The sequence below is a fragment of the Halichoerus grypus genome, chromosome 7, assembly GCF_964656455.1.
Source record: "Halichoerus grypus chromosome 7, mHalGry1.hap1.1, whole genome shotgun sequence".
Classification (NCBI taxonomy): Eukaryota; Metazoa; Chordata; class Mammalia; order Carnivora; family Phocidae; genus Halichoerus; species Halichoerus grypus.
The window spans coordinates 68,239,893-68,253,126 of record NC_135718.1 but is presented as its reverse complement, the minus strand read 5'-3'; the positions used below and the strand labels follow the sequence as shown (position 1 = coordinate 68,253,126).

At 51.5% G+C, this 13,234-nt stretch overlaps 1 protein-coding gene across 4 annotated transcripts in view; it reads left to right on the top strand.

Moving 5' to 3' along the window:
- The window catches only part of C7H1orf198 (chromosome 7 C1orf198 homolog), a 33,536-nt gene extending 22,304 nt beyond the window's left edge, over window positions 1–11,232 (top strand). Inside the window, exons 3-6 of one of the 4 annotated variants that reach the window (XR_013449761.1) lie at window positions 4,484–5,029; window positions 7,468–7,560; window positions 7,748–7,882; window positions 8,277–11,232. Coding sequence is in view for 1 of the 4 variants with exons in the window: in XM_036106971.2 (XP_035962864.1) it covers window positions 4,484–5,029; window positions 8,277–8,333 (603 nt within the window). In the remaining 3 variants the exon portion in view is untranslated. Of the gene's footprint in view, window positions 1–4,483; window positions 5,030–7,467; window positions 7,590–7,747; window positions 7,883–8,276 lie in introns of all 4 variants that reach the window. The other 3 variants (XR_013449762.1, XR_004921885.2, XM_036106971.2) reach the window with 3 other exon arrangements.
- Window positions 11,233–13,234: the final 2,002 nt, after the last annotated feature.

Here is a 13,234-nt window from a genome sequence, read left to right as displayed (position 1 = left end):
GGTCCAGAAGTGGCCCCCCGCTAGACCTGTCGGTTCGGCGAGGCAGGGCTGTCCCCGTCCCCCCTCACTGATCTCTCCCAGAGTCAGAAGGGCACCCCTGACGCCCGTCTCTCAGGGCCTCTGGTGTGGCGTGACCTTCACGGACATGGTGGCTGGCGAGGGGGACGGAGTCCCCACAGTCCCAGAACTGCGGGACAGGACAGTGGCTCGGCCGTAATACCTGTGGGGAGCTTTGCAGCCCCGACTCCGTGGCCTGACACCGGGCACTGAACCTGGGGGCTCCCGCGTAGCATTCCCCCGGCTCTGCTATTCCGGTGTAGACGCTACCTGCAGCTCTGGGCCACAGGCACCGCAGCCCGTGCCCCTGGCGACCAGAGGAAGGCGTGAGAGGATCCCGAGCCCGGAGGGGACCCGCTGGGACTACTGCTGACGCCCCACGCAGGACTGAGGAGAAGGGCAAAGGAGCTTGTGTGTACTGAGCACTTACTGTGCACCAGGCGCTCGTCTAAGATGCAAACCCTCACGGGCATCTGCTTGGTTAATCTACCCGGCAGTCTAGCAAGGCAAGGATGGTGATTTCCCCCTTTTTACCAATAAAGAAAAAAGCCCAGTTCAGGGTTAGGGAGCTGGTGGGTGGTTTTGGCGTTTCCTGAGGAGGAGCAGGTTGGAGGGCAGGTGACGGCTTTGGGAAGGGGGGGTAGTGCCCGTCCGCATCTTGGTTGGGTGTCCGGCAACAGCCCGACCGCACGACATTGGAGTCCGGAGGCACTGTTCCCTCTGTCTTGGAGCCCCATTGGTGGCTAACCCCCAGGGCAGGATGAGCAACCCCGGAGGGGGACCCGGGCCTGGGAGGAACGGACGTGTTCTCCCCTACACCCTGCTCTGCTCCGGTCTCGCCGGAGTCCCTGGAGTTTTGGAGCCGAGTGAGATGAGGTCTAGACTTGGGCGGGGGGGGGCTTTGCTCCTTTCCTCTTTTCCGCCCTGCCCCTTCCCAACAGGTGTGGGTTTGAAATACAAACAAGGAACCGTTTTCGTGCTGGGTGAAGACCCGGCCCCCACACCACTGATCAGGGAGGACTGTTTTTTAGGAGAGTGTAGTCCTGTTTTCTTTGCAAAATTAAAAACAACATATACCCAGGAAAAAAGGCTTGGAAGCAAATGTGCTAGAGGTTTTTTTCCTCTGTAAAGTTGTTTTCCCCATTTCGCCCCAAAACCCCCAAACCAAGCAGCCGCTAATGTCAGCATAGCCGTCTCTTCTGACCAGACGACACTGTCCCCTGAGGAGTGCCACATGGCCTCCGATTACCCAAGGAGCCGAGGCACGGCCTCCGTGGTTTCGGTCTGTTCAAGGCTGTCGCGTCCGGCCGGTGCTGCTTGGGGACTCTGCCAGCGGTGCCCCAAGCCGTCTGGGAACCACTGGGACTGCCGCCTCTCCTCAGCGTCCCCGGCTCAGTCCGTGGCTGCCCTCCACGTCCACAAGTGCTCAGCCTGGCCTTCCGGAGGCTTCTGAGCAGAGATCCCACTGGAGAAATTGCTGATCCTAAAAAAGCTGGGGCTTGACGAAGTGCTCAGTTTTAAGTGCCTTCCTTACGTTGCAATTTCCAGATCAAAGTCAGCTCTCTTTTAAGCCTTGGTCTCCACTTCCGTGGTATCTTTAGCAACTTGCTTATTTAAGGAAAGCATCATCTCTCATGCCTGCAGTCCCCCTGTATTCTGTTGTGGAATCTGGAAATATACAGAGTACTGAGAGTGGCTCATTCAGAAACAGCCCTTTAAAAATAAACTAGATCATTAACGTACTTATCCAAATCCTGCCATGTACAGGACGTTCTGGTGTTTATGTGGATGTCGTCCCTGGTGGCCAGTGGCTTTTATATGTGGCCTGATGCCCAGCACAGCTTCAGGCCTGGAATCACTGGATCCAGTGGAAATCCAGCTGCATCTAATGGGCTAGTGACCTAGGACAGTTTGCTCGGATTGCTCCAGATCTCCATTTCCTCATTTGTAAGAGTGAACATTTTTTATAAAACCCAGCCCAGCAGCAAGGGAAAGTGCCCGATGCGTGAGATGCACTCAGGATGCCACGGTCCGCGGAGCTGGACCTATGATGTCTTCTCCCGCGGGTTCTCTTTACAACAGCGAGCAGCCTGTGCCTGGGACTTGAACTTAGTGTCTCGTGCTCCCATCCCATCCTGTCTTCTGAGCCTTGAGGAGAGACCTCCAGCCGTCAGGGTCCAGGCTTTAGGAGAAGTCTCGGGCAGAGAGCACGTCCCGCTCTCTGGGTTCAGGGCCTGCAGTTTGCTCGGGAAAAGCCGTGTTTTCATCCTCCCCTAACAAACACATCTTTGCCCATCAGTGAGTCTGGGCGAGTGCTCTGTGTAAAACGGAGCGAAGGAATATGCAGTAAAGTCATAAAGAACCATGTTTTGTATATTAAGTTAGCACAGTTTTTAAATTACACTGTTTCCTCGTGGAAACAGTAACTGGAAATACAGTGTGCTGTATCTGGTGGTGGTAGAAAGTGGGGCAGCCCTGGAGAAAGATCGGCTAGTGTGCATCTAGAACCATAAAAAAGGAAAAGTTTTAAACTTTGCATTTTGATATTTCACTTCTGGAAGGGTATCTGAAGAAATTAGTTCCACACGGGGAAGAGCTGTATGCATGAAGATGGTGGCGGCAGCCTTAATTAGAACAGCACAGGGTAGAAGCAGCCGGTTATTTGTTAGGAAGATGATGGGTTAAGGAGCTGATGGGACAGCTGCTCGATGAACTAGCTTGTACCCAGGACAGATGATTGTTCTGAAGACCATGTAACACCATGGATGGTGCTTATGATTAAGTGAAAAAACAATACCCCAGATTATTGATTTATTTGGTTCTTTAGAGAGAGGGGAGAAGGGGGCGGGAGGGGCAGAGGGAGAGAGAGAATCTTGAGCAGACTCCATGCTCAGTGTGGAGCCAGACAGAGGCCTGGATCCCTAGGATCATGACCTGAGCCAAAATCAAGGGTCGGATGCTCGACCAGCTACACCACCGAGGCCCCCCAACATTACTCCAAATTATATGCCTAACAGAATCGCAACCTCGTAAAATAAATATATGAAAACAGCGACACAAAAATACAAAGGTAGTGGTTATGGAAGAAGGAAAGCTTATGAACGACTTCTTTTCTAATTACCAAACTCTCTGAATCATAGTTTTATTACTTTTATTTAAAAAAGAAGAAGAAGAAGAAGAAGGGGGTCTGAGGGAGAAGTAGGAGGAGAGGAACGTTCAAGAGGGATTGTAGAAATGGTTGAGGCCACGCGTCGCTTGCCGTGCAGAGCTCTGCGCTGGAGCGGGGACCGAGGTGTCCTTCCCTGTCCCGATGTGTCCTCCAGCACAGCACAGAGCTGGTCTTCTTGGAGGTCGCTGCGCTGAGCAGCCTCGGATCGAGCAAAGCATTTCTGGGACACTCAGGCGCGGTGTGGGTCATGCGCTGGCCTCGGGGCCCGCGGTCTCCCGTGGGGGACGGCATCCGGGCTTCGGGCCCGGGATCAAGGTCAGAGCTGCAGAGCACTACTGAGTGGGAGCATCCCCCTGAGTACCCCTCCGCATGACACACCGTCTTGCTCAGCCTGTGCTGCCGTAACAAAGACCACAGACTGGGGGTTAAACAACAGACATTCATTTCTCACAGTTGTGCAGGCTGGAGGGTCAGGGTGCTGGGGTTTCCAGCTGCAGGCGGCCTCCCGCTGACCATGTTCTTGGATGGTGGGAGAGAGATCATTGCTCCTGTGTCTCTTATAAGGACACTAATCCCATCCTGGCGGCCCCACTGTCATGACCTGATCCCCTCCCAGAGGCCCCACCTCCTCGTACATCACTCCGGGAGGTAGGGCTTCCACGTGCGAATTCGAGGGGCACACAGACACGCAGTCCGTAGCAGCTGTGAAGATGGCGTGTCCGGCAGGGGTGGGTGGGTCGGGTCTCCGCGGCTGTTTAGTCCAGGAAACAGGCTCCGGCTCTGTTGGCTTCATTCACCCTTGTCCACCACCCGCCGCCGTAGGCGGGGAGCGATGGGCCTGGGTGCTGGGGCTGGGTGCTGACCCTCGCTGCGGGGCGGTGTTGTGCGGAGCCGTGCACTTTCTTCATCACCTTCCAGGGAGGGTGGTTACTGCCAGACAGCCCCTCCTCCGGAAGGTGCTGGATTCACTCTTGAGGAGACAGGCGGGTGCTCTGCTCACCAGGCAGAGGCCGGAGTCCTCAGCGAGTCCGAGTCTCTGCACTGCTGGTGGCCTGGAGTGTGGCAGGGCCTTGGTGTCTGAGCTTCTGCCGTGGTGGGTGCGTGGACCGCCGTCCTGAAGAAAAGCCCTCAGGACAGAAAGTTGCAGCAAATGGACGACAACCAGCGTTACTGTTGTCAGGCGGGCGGAGGTGTGAGCTGCACGCCCGTGGCAGTGGATTGTAATGCTTGTTCTTTTCTCCTCTGTCCCCGCTGTAGAGTCAGATGGAGTTCAGTGTCTGCTCTTTATCCATCCAAGAGCCGGCCAGCAGCACGGCCAGCGAGCCGAGACAGCTGTCGAAAGCCTCCCAGGGCTCGCAGGCCCTCCGGTCCTCCCAGGGCAGCAAGTCCTCCAGCCTCGACGCCCTGGGTCCTGCCCGGAAGGAAGAGGAAGCTTCCTTCTGGAAGATCAATGCAGAGCGGTCCCGGGGAGAGGGGCCCGAGGCTGAGTTCCAGTCGCTGACCCCCAGCCAGATCAAGTCCATGGAGAAAGGTGAAAAGGTCCTGCCTGCCTGTTATCGGCAGGACCCTGCCCTGAAGGACAGGGAGGCCAAGGTGGAAAGGCCCAGCACCCTCCGCCAGGAGCAGCGCATCCTTCCCTGTGTCAGCATCGAGCACGAGAGACCCCAGCCTGTCCAGGCCTGCACCAGCACGGTGAAGGAAGCCACCCCGTCCGAGCCCGTGGGGAAGCTGCCCTCTCCCGAGGACCGGCAGGACGTGGAGGATGTGGAGGACGCTCTGTTCTCGGAACCCATGCCAACACAGGTGGGTGGCCCCTCCCTCCAGGAGTGACCCGGGGAGACCTCCCACAAGATGGGTGGGCCACAGAGGCCCTCGCTTTCTTCTCCTCTTCCCCCTTCTTTCTCTTGCCCATTCCTTGGGGGGACTTTGGGGATCAGGAGAGCTGGGTTGTTCCCCAGCTCAGCGACTGACACATGTGCAAGGAGAAACGTCTCATGGTTCTGTCTCGGTGCCATGACTTGTTTGCCTGTTACACGTAGATGTCACAGCTGCCCGCTGCCCTTCCCCAGGTGTGTGAGGGCAGGTAAGCGAGGGCCAGCAGCGGGGCAGTGAGCGCAGGAACTCGCAGGGAGAGGGCAGTGTGGGAGGGATTTGGATGCCCACTCAACTGACAGGTCTGTAAATTCGGGCTGGGGTGTTGGGGAGGAAGGAAGCAGGCAGGACCGCCGAGCCTCCACCAAGAGCAGCCATGCTCGTTCTCAGGGACCACAGGAGACTCTGGCTTCAAGGAGTGATTGGCAGCTACTCGTTTCCAAACAGGATAGCATTACGTGTCTGGGAGGAATCCTAAGAAAGGAGTTCTTTTTGGGGGGAAGCAAAAGAAAGATCTGAAAGGTTCACTGGGTGAAGAGGAATGCATCCTGAAGAAAGGGACGGTGCAGGAGAATAGGGTGAGTGGCTTCTGAGTGCTTTCCCATTTCTTTGTGGGAGCCTCGACCATCGTCTGTGCCAGTTGGTCTGCATTGCTTAAGAGACTGAGACCGTGAAAAGAAAACAAAATGTTTGGTAATGAATTTAAATGGATCCAGTGTTGGAGGATTGCACGAAAACAAAATAAAATAAACCAGTCCAAAGTCATAGTTCAGAGAGAGGCCTTGGTTTTGAGACTGCTTTATGATGAACAAAGCAGTAGTTTGGATATAGGCATGTCTGAGCACCATTTCTGGGGGAGATCGTGGATCGCTCTTGCACCTGGGTGAGAACGTAAACAAGGTCCATCTTAGAGTTGGACAGCACTTCCCTGAATGCTTCCTGACATTCAGCCATTTTCTGCATGGGTGGGAGTGATGAGTCCCGAGGTGGGGAGGGAAGGAGGGATGGAAAGGGGCCACCTGCTCACAAAAGAGGATGGCCAGAGGGAGGAAAAATGGGGTCTTTAGGTTTGGGTCTGGGTTTTGGAGCCTGGGGAAGTTACCTATTGGCAAGGCAGGCAGGCACACTTGAGGGGTACTCTGCACCCCCCACACTCCTCTGTGTGTGCCTTGCTGGTTTTCTCCATGTTAGCGCCATCCAGACTCTTTAGTTGTCCTTTTTTTTTTTTTTCCTTTTAACACATATTTTAAAAAGTGTGTATTGTGGTTAAATATACATAACATAAAATGTGCCGCCATATTGAGTATACAGCCCTGTGGTATTAGATCCGTTCACAGTGTTATGCAACCATCACCACCATCCATCCACAGCACTCTTTCATCTTGAAAAATGAAATCTATACCCATTAAACAACTCCCTGTTCTCCCCCCACCCCTGGCAGCCACCATCCTACTTGTTATCTCTGTGAATTTAACACTCTTAGTATCTCATATAAGTAGAATCCTACAGGTCTCCATCTTTCTGTGTCTGGCTTATCTCACTCGGCTTCATGTCCTCAGGGTTCACCCACTGGTAGCATGTGGCAGAATTTCCTTCCTTTTTGAGGCTGAATAATACTCCACTGTATGGATTTACCGCATTTCGTTTATCCGCCCATCTGTTGGTGGCCACGTGGGTGACTTCCACTTCTCAGCTACTGTGAACAATGCTGCCGTGAGCACGGCTCTACAAATATCTGTTTGAGTCCCTGCTTTCCGTTCTTGGGGGAATGCAGCCGGCAGAGGATCGGATGCGTCCCATGGTGATTCTGTGACTAACTTTTTGAGGAACCGCCATACTGTTTCCATTTTACGTTCCCTCAGCAGCGCGCGAGAGGGCCAGTTTCTCCACATCCTGCCAACTCTGGTTTTCTTTCTTCTTTGATCACAGCCATCCTAATGGCTGGGAGACGGTACCTTAGGTCTCATTGCGGTTTCGATTTGCCGGTCTCCAGTGGTTAGGGATGTTGACTGTCTTTTCATGTTGTTTATCGACCACTTGTACATCTTTTTTGGAGAAATGTCTGTTCAGATCCCTTGTCCAGTTTTAACAGTTGAGTTTTGTGTTGTTGAGCTGTGGTCATCGTCTGGGCGTCTCCTGGAATGGGGTTCCAGGTGCTTCCACTCCTCTCCCAGCAGATGACCTCGTGAGTTGTCCTCCTGAAGAAGGGGAGCCCTGTGCCAGGAGCTCCATCTGCCCTCCATCAGCGGCCCCTCAGCTTTCCAGCCTGTCCTCGGCGCCTCCCTGTCCTGCCTGCGGTGGCCCCCTGCCCCGTGTCTTTGCTCTCTTCCGTGTCTCTAACCTTCCCACCCACCTGCTCCTTCTTACAGACCTGCCAGACTCGCCGATGAGCCTCCCTAGTGATCTTTCTCGGATACTTGGCACCTGGGTCTTCCTCTGAAGGAAGCTGTTACATAAAACACGTGAGAGTCCTAATTGTAAAGAGACACAGGCAAGTGTGTGTAGGGGGAGTGGGCAGTCAGAGAGAGCACATGAACAGATTTCTGGGTGCAGAGCAGAGCGAAATGCCAGCCTCGTTGAAGAAACCCGTAGAAAAGCAGAGAGAGGACCACTTGCCTGACTTTGGGTTTTTCTGTTTTGGCTCACCAGCTTCGAGGGAACCTGCTTTAGTCCGTGGGTGTCATCGTCTCCATGGAAGTGTTTTTGCCCTTTGCCAGCTCCGTGGAGGGCGGGGCGTCAGAGCATCCTTCCCGAAGGCTGCAGCCGGGCAGGTGGATGCGCCAGGTGGATGCGCGTGCTCGTGTGAGAGAGCCGCAGAAAGACTTTGTCCTTTGTCCTCTTCTTCCGTGATGACTGCGTTTCAGCACGCCTGTCCGTGCACACATAGAAAAGATACATTTGTTTCCTTTTCTCTGTGAGCTGCTTGCAGACTTGCCCGGGGACAGAGCGGGGGGAAAGCGCTGGATCCTGGCAGAGTGTGGCTCACGTTGAAGTTTCTTTCATTTTCTGGTTCCAAGCACTGAGGCAAATTGAGGTCAGGGAGCCTCCGACATGGAAGCGAGCGATTTCATTTGGGTCAATTTAAATGAGATGCTGTTTTTAGATTATGTGTAACTGAAAAAAAAAAAAGAAAGAAAGAAACCCATGTCTTACTTTGGTGTTTATGTCTCTTCTACAGGTCACCTCAAGTAATGTCGTCTTGAAGACAGGATTTGATTTTCTGGACAACTGGTAAAATGTATTAGACCAAAAAAAAATATATTAAAACCAAGAACCCCTAAGTGTTTTCCAAAGTGGTGTGGTGGAGGAGGATAAAATGGGCAATATTTCCTTGTGTATTTTCCTGGTTTCTGTACACTTTTTTCTTAATCGTTTGGAAACTGGTAAATATTGCCTTGTCCAGATTTCCAGATTTTTCTCTTTTTGGTAAGGCCAGATATATATATGCTATTTTCAATGATTTGATAACAGAAGTTTTGCATTTGGAATTTTTTAAGACTGTTAAGGAATTCCGTCGATCTTGTACATAAAGCTTCTGTTCCCAGTTCCACCCAATTCTCCCCCCACTCAGAGAAAGAGGTTTCTCATCGTGTCACAAAAAACGTAAAAGCGACTTCCATCTCTTTCTCCTTTAGTCTCTCCCCTTTTTATTAATCGAGTGGGTTTTGTTGGGTGGCTGTTGGTGATTCCTCAGCAGTAGTGACATCAGCACGCTGGCTGGCTGTGACCACAGAAACATGACCCCCCTCCCCCCCGCCCCCAATTCCCACCCAACGTTCCCAGCTGTCCAGGGCTTCCTGAAGCCACCCTTCTCGCATCGTGTGCCACCCTCCACCCTCACGACGTTTCCAGGAAACAGACTGTTGGCACATAGCAGAGATGCTCTTTCAGCCGCCCTGATACATATTCAAACTATTCATCATTGTTTAAGAAGAGTTGCATGTTTTAAAAGTTTTGTATTAACTTTTCATTATTTTGTATCTAGATATAGACGTTGTAGGGCTACCACTTTCCTTGGGTGTGTACTGGTTTCTTTTTGGAAGTTCTTTGCTACTTATGTGGCCTGGTTGTTGTTTCCTGTCCGGGGCATCTATCTGCAGGAGTAAGGGCGGATGGCAGGTGTTGGAGGACGGGGCTCTTCTGATTAGTTGTGCTAGAACCTCCCAGCATGAGACTGGGAGGGGCAGTGGATGGCCTTCATCCCGAGAACTGGTCAAACTCTCCGGATGGATCTCCCTCCGCATTCCTGACCACCAGCAGAAGTGGAAGAGTCAAGTTTCTGCAGCGCCCCGCAGCGCCCCCTGGAGACCTTTGTGGTCATAGCAATGGCATGTCCTGGAGCGAGACTTGGCTACCCACTCTGCAGCTGCCCAGGGGAGCAAGGTGGCCCATGCCCCCGAGGTGTGTGGGGCAGGGCGAGGAGGAGCGTGGGCCTTAGCCTGGGAAGCCTGTGCCCTGACCCGTGGCCCTGAGCTGCGTGAGCCTGCCGGACGTGCCCGTGTGTTATCTACACATTGCCTCTCACTGTGTTCTCCTCACCCGAAGCCTTAACCCCTGTGAGTCAGACCAGTGAGCGCCTGGTTTCAATATCAAAGTGTGTCTTTTTAGAAATGCATTTCTGTTTCGTACGACCTTAAGTGATTTCCAGAGTATCTTATCTGGCTCCAAGGTAAAGCACATGGCAACTTTTTTTTCTTTTTTCCGAGAACGTTTCTGCCAAAGTTGTGGCCTAGCCAACTTTTGATTTGGTTTCTGCCAATTGCATTATGTCCCTAAACCTCATTTGGCCCCTTAGGGTGGTGGATATGACCTTCCTGCTTTGGTGACTGACGGTATTATGGCAAATATAGGTTCTTCTTGTACCATTTAAGGATAGTTGACACATGCCAGGGAAAAAAGGTTTCTAGCATGGTGGGGAGGGAAAAGGGCAATCCCAGCTGAAACAGCACAGCAAGGTGCCGGCCCCTCGGGTCTGCCGCTGAGCCTCCGAGCCTGGCTTACCACCTGCCTCCACCTCTAGCCTGGAGGGCAGTGGGCTGTTTTAGAACCCATGCTTGAAAACAGGGTTCCTTAAAAGAGAGAGAGATGTACAGGTGTGAGTTTGTATTCCTTGGTGCTGAGGTAGCGGGGAGGACTGAACTACATCCGGGAACAGTTAGCCCAAGGTGATCTGCCTGTTCTCCGGGGAGATGGTTCTAATTTCTTGCCGACTTTCTCATAAAGCCCAGTTATTCCTTTCATGTTCTTCTGGGAGCTGAGGGGGTGGGGGGATGGTTGAAAGTCTCTGCCTCCCCGGGTGTCACCTGGGATCCTCCCCTAGAGGTGTTCGGTTATCTCTCAGGACAGCGTTTAAAGTTTCGTAACCGACGGCCTCCTGAGATTAAATGTAAAGTCAAAACTTGGGAAATCCTAGAGTCATGTTGCTTGGCCCTGCTTTCAGAAGTAAGGGGCTGTGCGAGAGAGAAGTGAAGGCCTGGAGGACACAGGCTGGTGGGTGTCCATCCCGCCTGACCAGCAGATCCTCTTCACCCCGAGGTCCGTGTAAAGATGGTTCCGGCCCTGCCCTCTGGGGAGCCTGTGTTCGGTGTGTCTAAGTACGGACAAATGAAGCTCTTAGGTTTGCCACCTCACTCCCCCCCGCCCCCCGCCATGTATCAGGGTAGAGTTTCTAGAACCAGAAGTTTGTATTTATTATTTTAAAAAATACACACTTTTCAATAAAAATACACACTTTTCAACTGAAGCCTGTATTTGGTTTTGGGGGTCTCCTCCACCCCACCCCCGTTCTGTGCACCTGGGATTCAGCTAAAGGATTTAGTGTTTTGCTTTGGGTGACTGTGTTTTGCAAACTCTCCCCCAGGAAGTCAGAAACCAGTTTCAACTCTTTCCCTTGGGGGGTCCCTACCCCACTCTCTGGGTTTGGGAGTGCTGCCCCCTTGGGGACGGCTGGGGTCTGTCATCCAGCCCTTGCTGAGCACCCCACGGGGATGTCAGAGCCACCTCCCTTTCTTTGCGCCTCCCTTTCTTTGATACACGTTTTCAAAAAAAAAAAAAAAAAGAAACATTCTTACTGACGACTTGTAACTTGGTTGTATTTTATATTAATAGCCTTTAATAAAGCCATTTAAAATATGCTAGGTGTGTCTGTTTGGGGCCTCTACTGGAGTTGGGAAGCCCATCAGGATGATTGCTGTTGAGCACAGAGGAGAAGGATTTGTACTAGTTAAGCAAGTGTGAAACCTTCTGGAAGCCCACTGTGCGTGGGCCTGACTCGGTGCCCCATGCAGGTTTGTGGGGGGGCGGGGGTGGCCCAGGTGCACGGGGCCCCAGCAGAAGGGGTGGGATGGATCCTGGAGGGCACTTCTTCCCAGAGACAAGCTTATCGCATCTAGTGACTGACTCAGAAGAGCAGATGCGATCTCCCTGAAAGCTTTCACTTTGAATCTGGGTGAAGTGGATTTTTCTTGGAAGAAATAAAGCTTAAGTATGGCCGGTCAGTCCTATTCCATCCGTTAAAGTGAGGGTGGTAAGTTACCAACCACAGATGGAAGGGAATTTGTAGATGTCAATTTTCCATATCAAAAAAGCTTTTAAAACTAATACCTCTCAGGGCAATGGTGGTTCAGGCTGACAGACTTCTCCTAACTTCTCACCCTGCACAGTGGGGCCTTGCTGCCTCGGGCACCGAAGATTCCTGGGTGAGCAAGTGATGGTACTTGCTGACTTGCTGGTGTGCAGTGGTTGTGAGGAAGGTTCTGAGACGACAAGCATTTGGATTAACGTATTGACACATTATGAGAGGAGGCAGAATAGCTCCCAAGCTCGTAGGTTTAACAACTTACGGTCGCTCAGTATGTGGTACAAATACACACACAGCTGTACGCATAGTTTCCATGCAAGAAGGAGCCGTCAGCCTAGAGGCGAAATCTGCCTGCGTGCATTATGCAGCCGGGAAGGAAGATGTTCAGTCTGGGGGGGCAAGAATACCCTCTGTTGTGGAGTGGGGGTATTCATGGTGCTTTTTTTTTTTTAAAAGATTTTATTTATTTATTTGACAGAGACATAGCGAGAGAGGGAACACAAGCAGGGGGAGTGGGAGAGGGAGAAACAGACTCCCCGCTGAGCAGGGAGCCCGATGCGGGGCTCGATCCCAGGACCCTGGGATCATGACCTGAGCCGAAGGCAGATGCTTAACAACAGAGCCACCCAGGCGCCCCTCATGGTGCTTTTCTAGCATTTTCTTTGGTCTGATCGTCTGCTTATATGCAATTTTCTAATGAACTTATCAGCCTTCCAGGTGCCTTGATACCAACCTTAGGAGGGTATCGTGATTCGGAATCCCACCTGAAGTCAGGCGGAAAACAAGTGAGCAGTTCTGGATATAAGATTAACTTAAACATCTAGAGCAGCAGTACCAGCTAGAAACTTAAATAGAAGGATAACAACTAGATGGTGTCTACAAGAAATGCACTTTAATACAAAGACACAGATAGGTTAAAAGTAAAAGAAACCAGCTCCTAATGGCAATTAAAAAAAAAATGCATCCAGGAATCAACTTCATCAGGTATACAAAAACTGATTTAAAGAAAACTATAGGGACACTTGCTTGTGCTCTCTCTCTCTCTCTCTCTGACGAATAAATAAAATCTTTAAAAAAAAACTATAAAAAAGAAATAGACGATATAGAAGAAGATGTGAATTATCCTGGGTGTGATAACGTAGTATTATAAAAATGGTAATTTCCCCAAATCATTTTATAAAGTTAGTGCAATGTTAACAAAGATCACAATGGATATTTTGAGAAATTTGACAGATTTACACTAAATTGTAGGTGGAGAAATAGTTCACTGAAATATAAGGGGGCTTGCTCTGTCAATTATCAGTCTAACAAACATATTAGAAGGCCATAGAAATGCAGTTTGTGGGTGTTGGTGTGGAGATAGATGATTAGATCAATGAAATAGGGTGGGGAGCACAGGGACAAACCCATGAGCATATGGGAACTCAGTTTATAATCAGAGTGGCACCACAAATTGGCCGGGGGGAGGGAGATTGACCCCATGGAGAGATGTAAGCATGGATTCCTACCCAACGCTACATAGAAGATGGGCTCCATTTGGATTTAAGACCAAATGA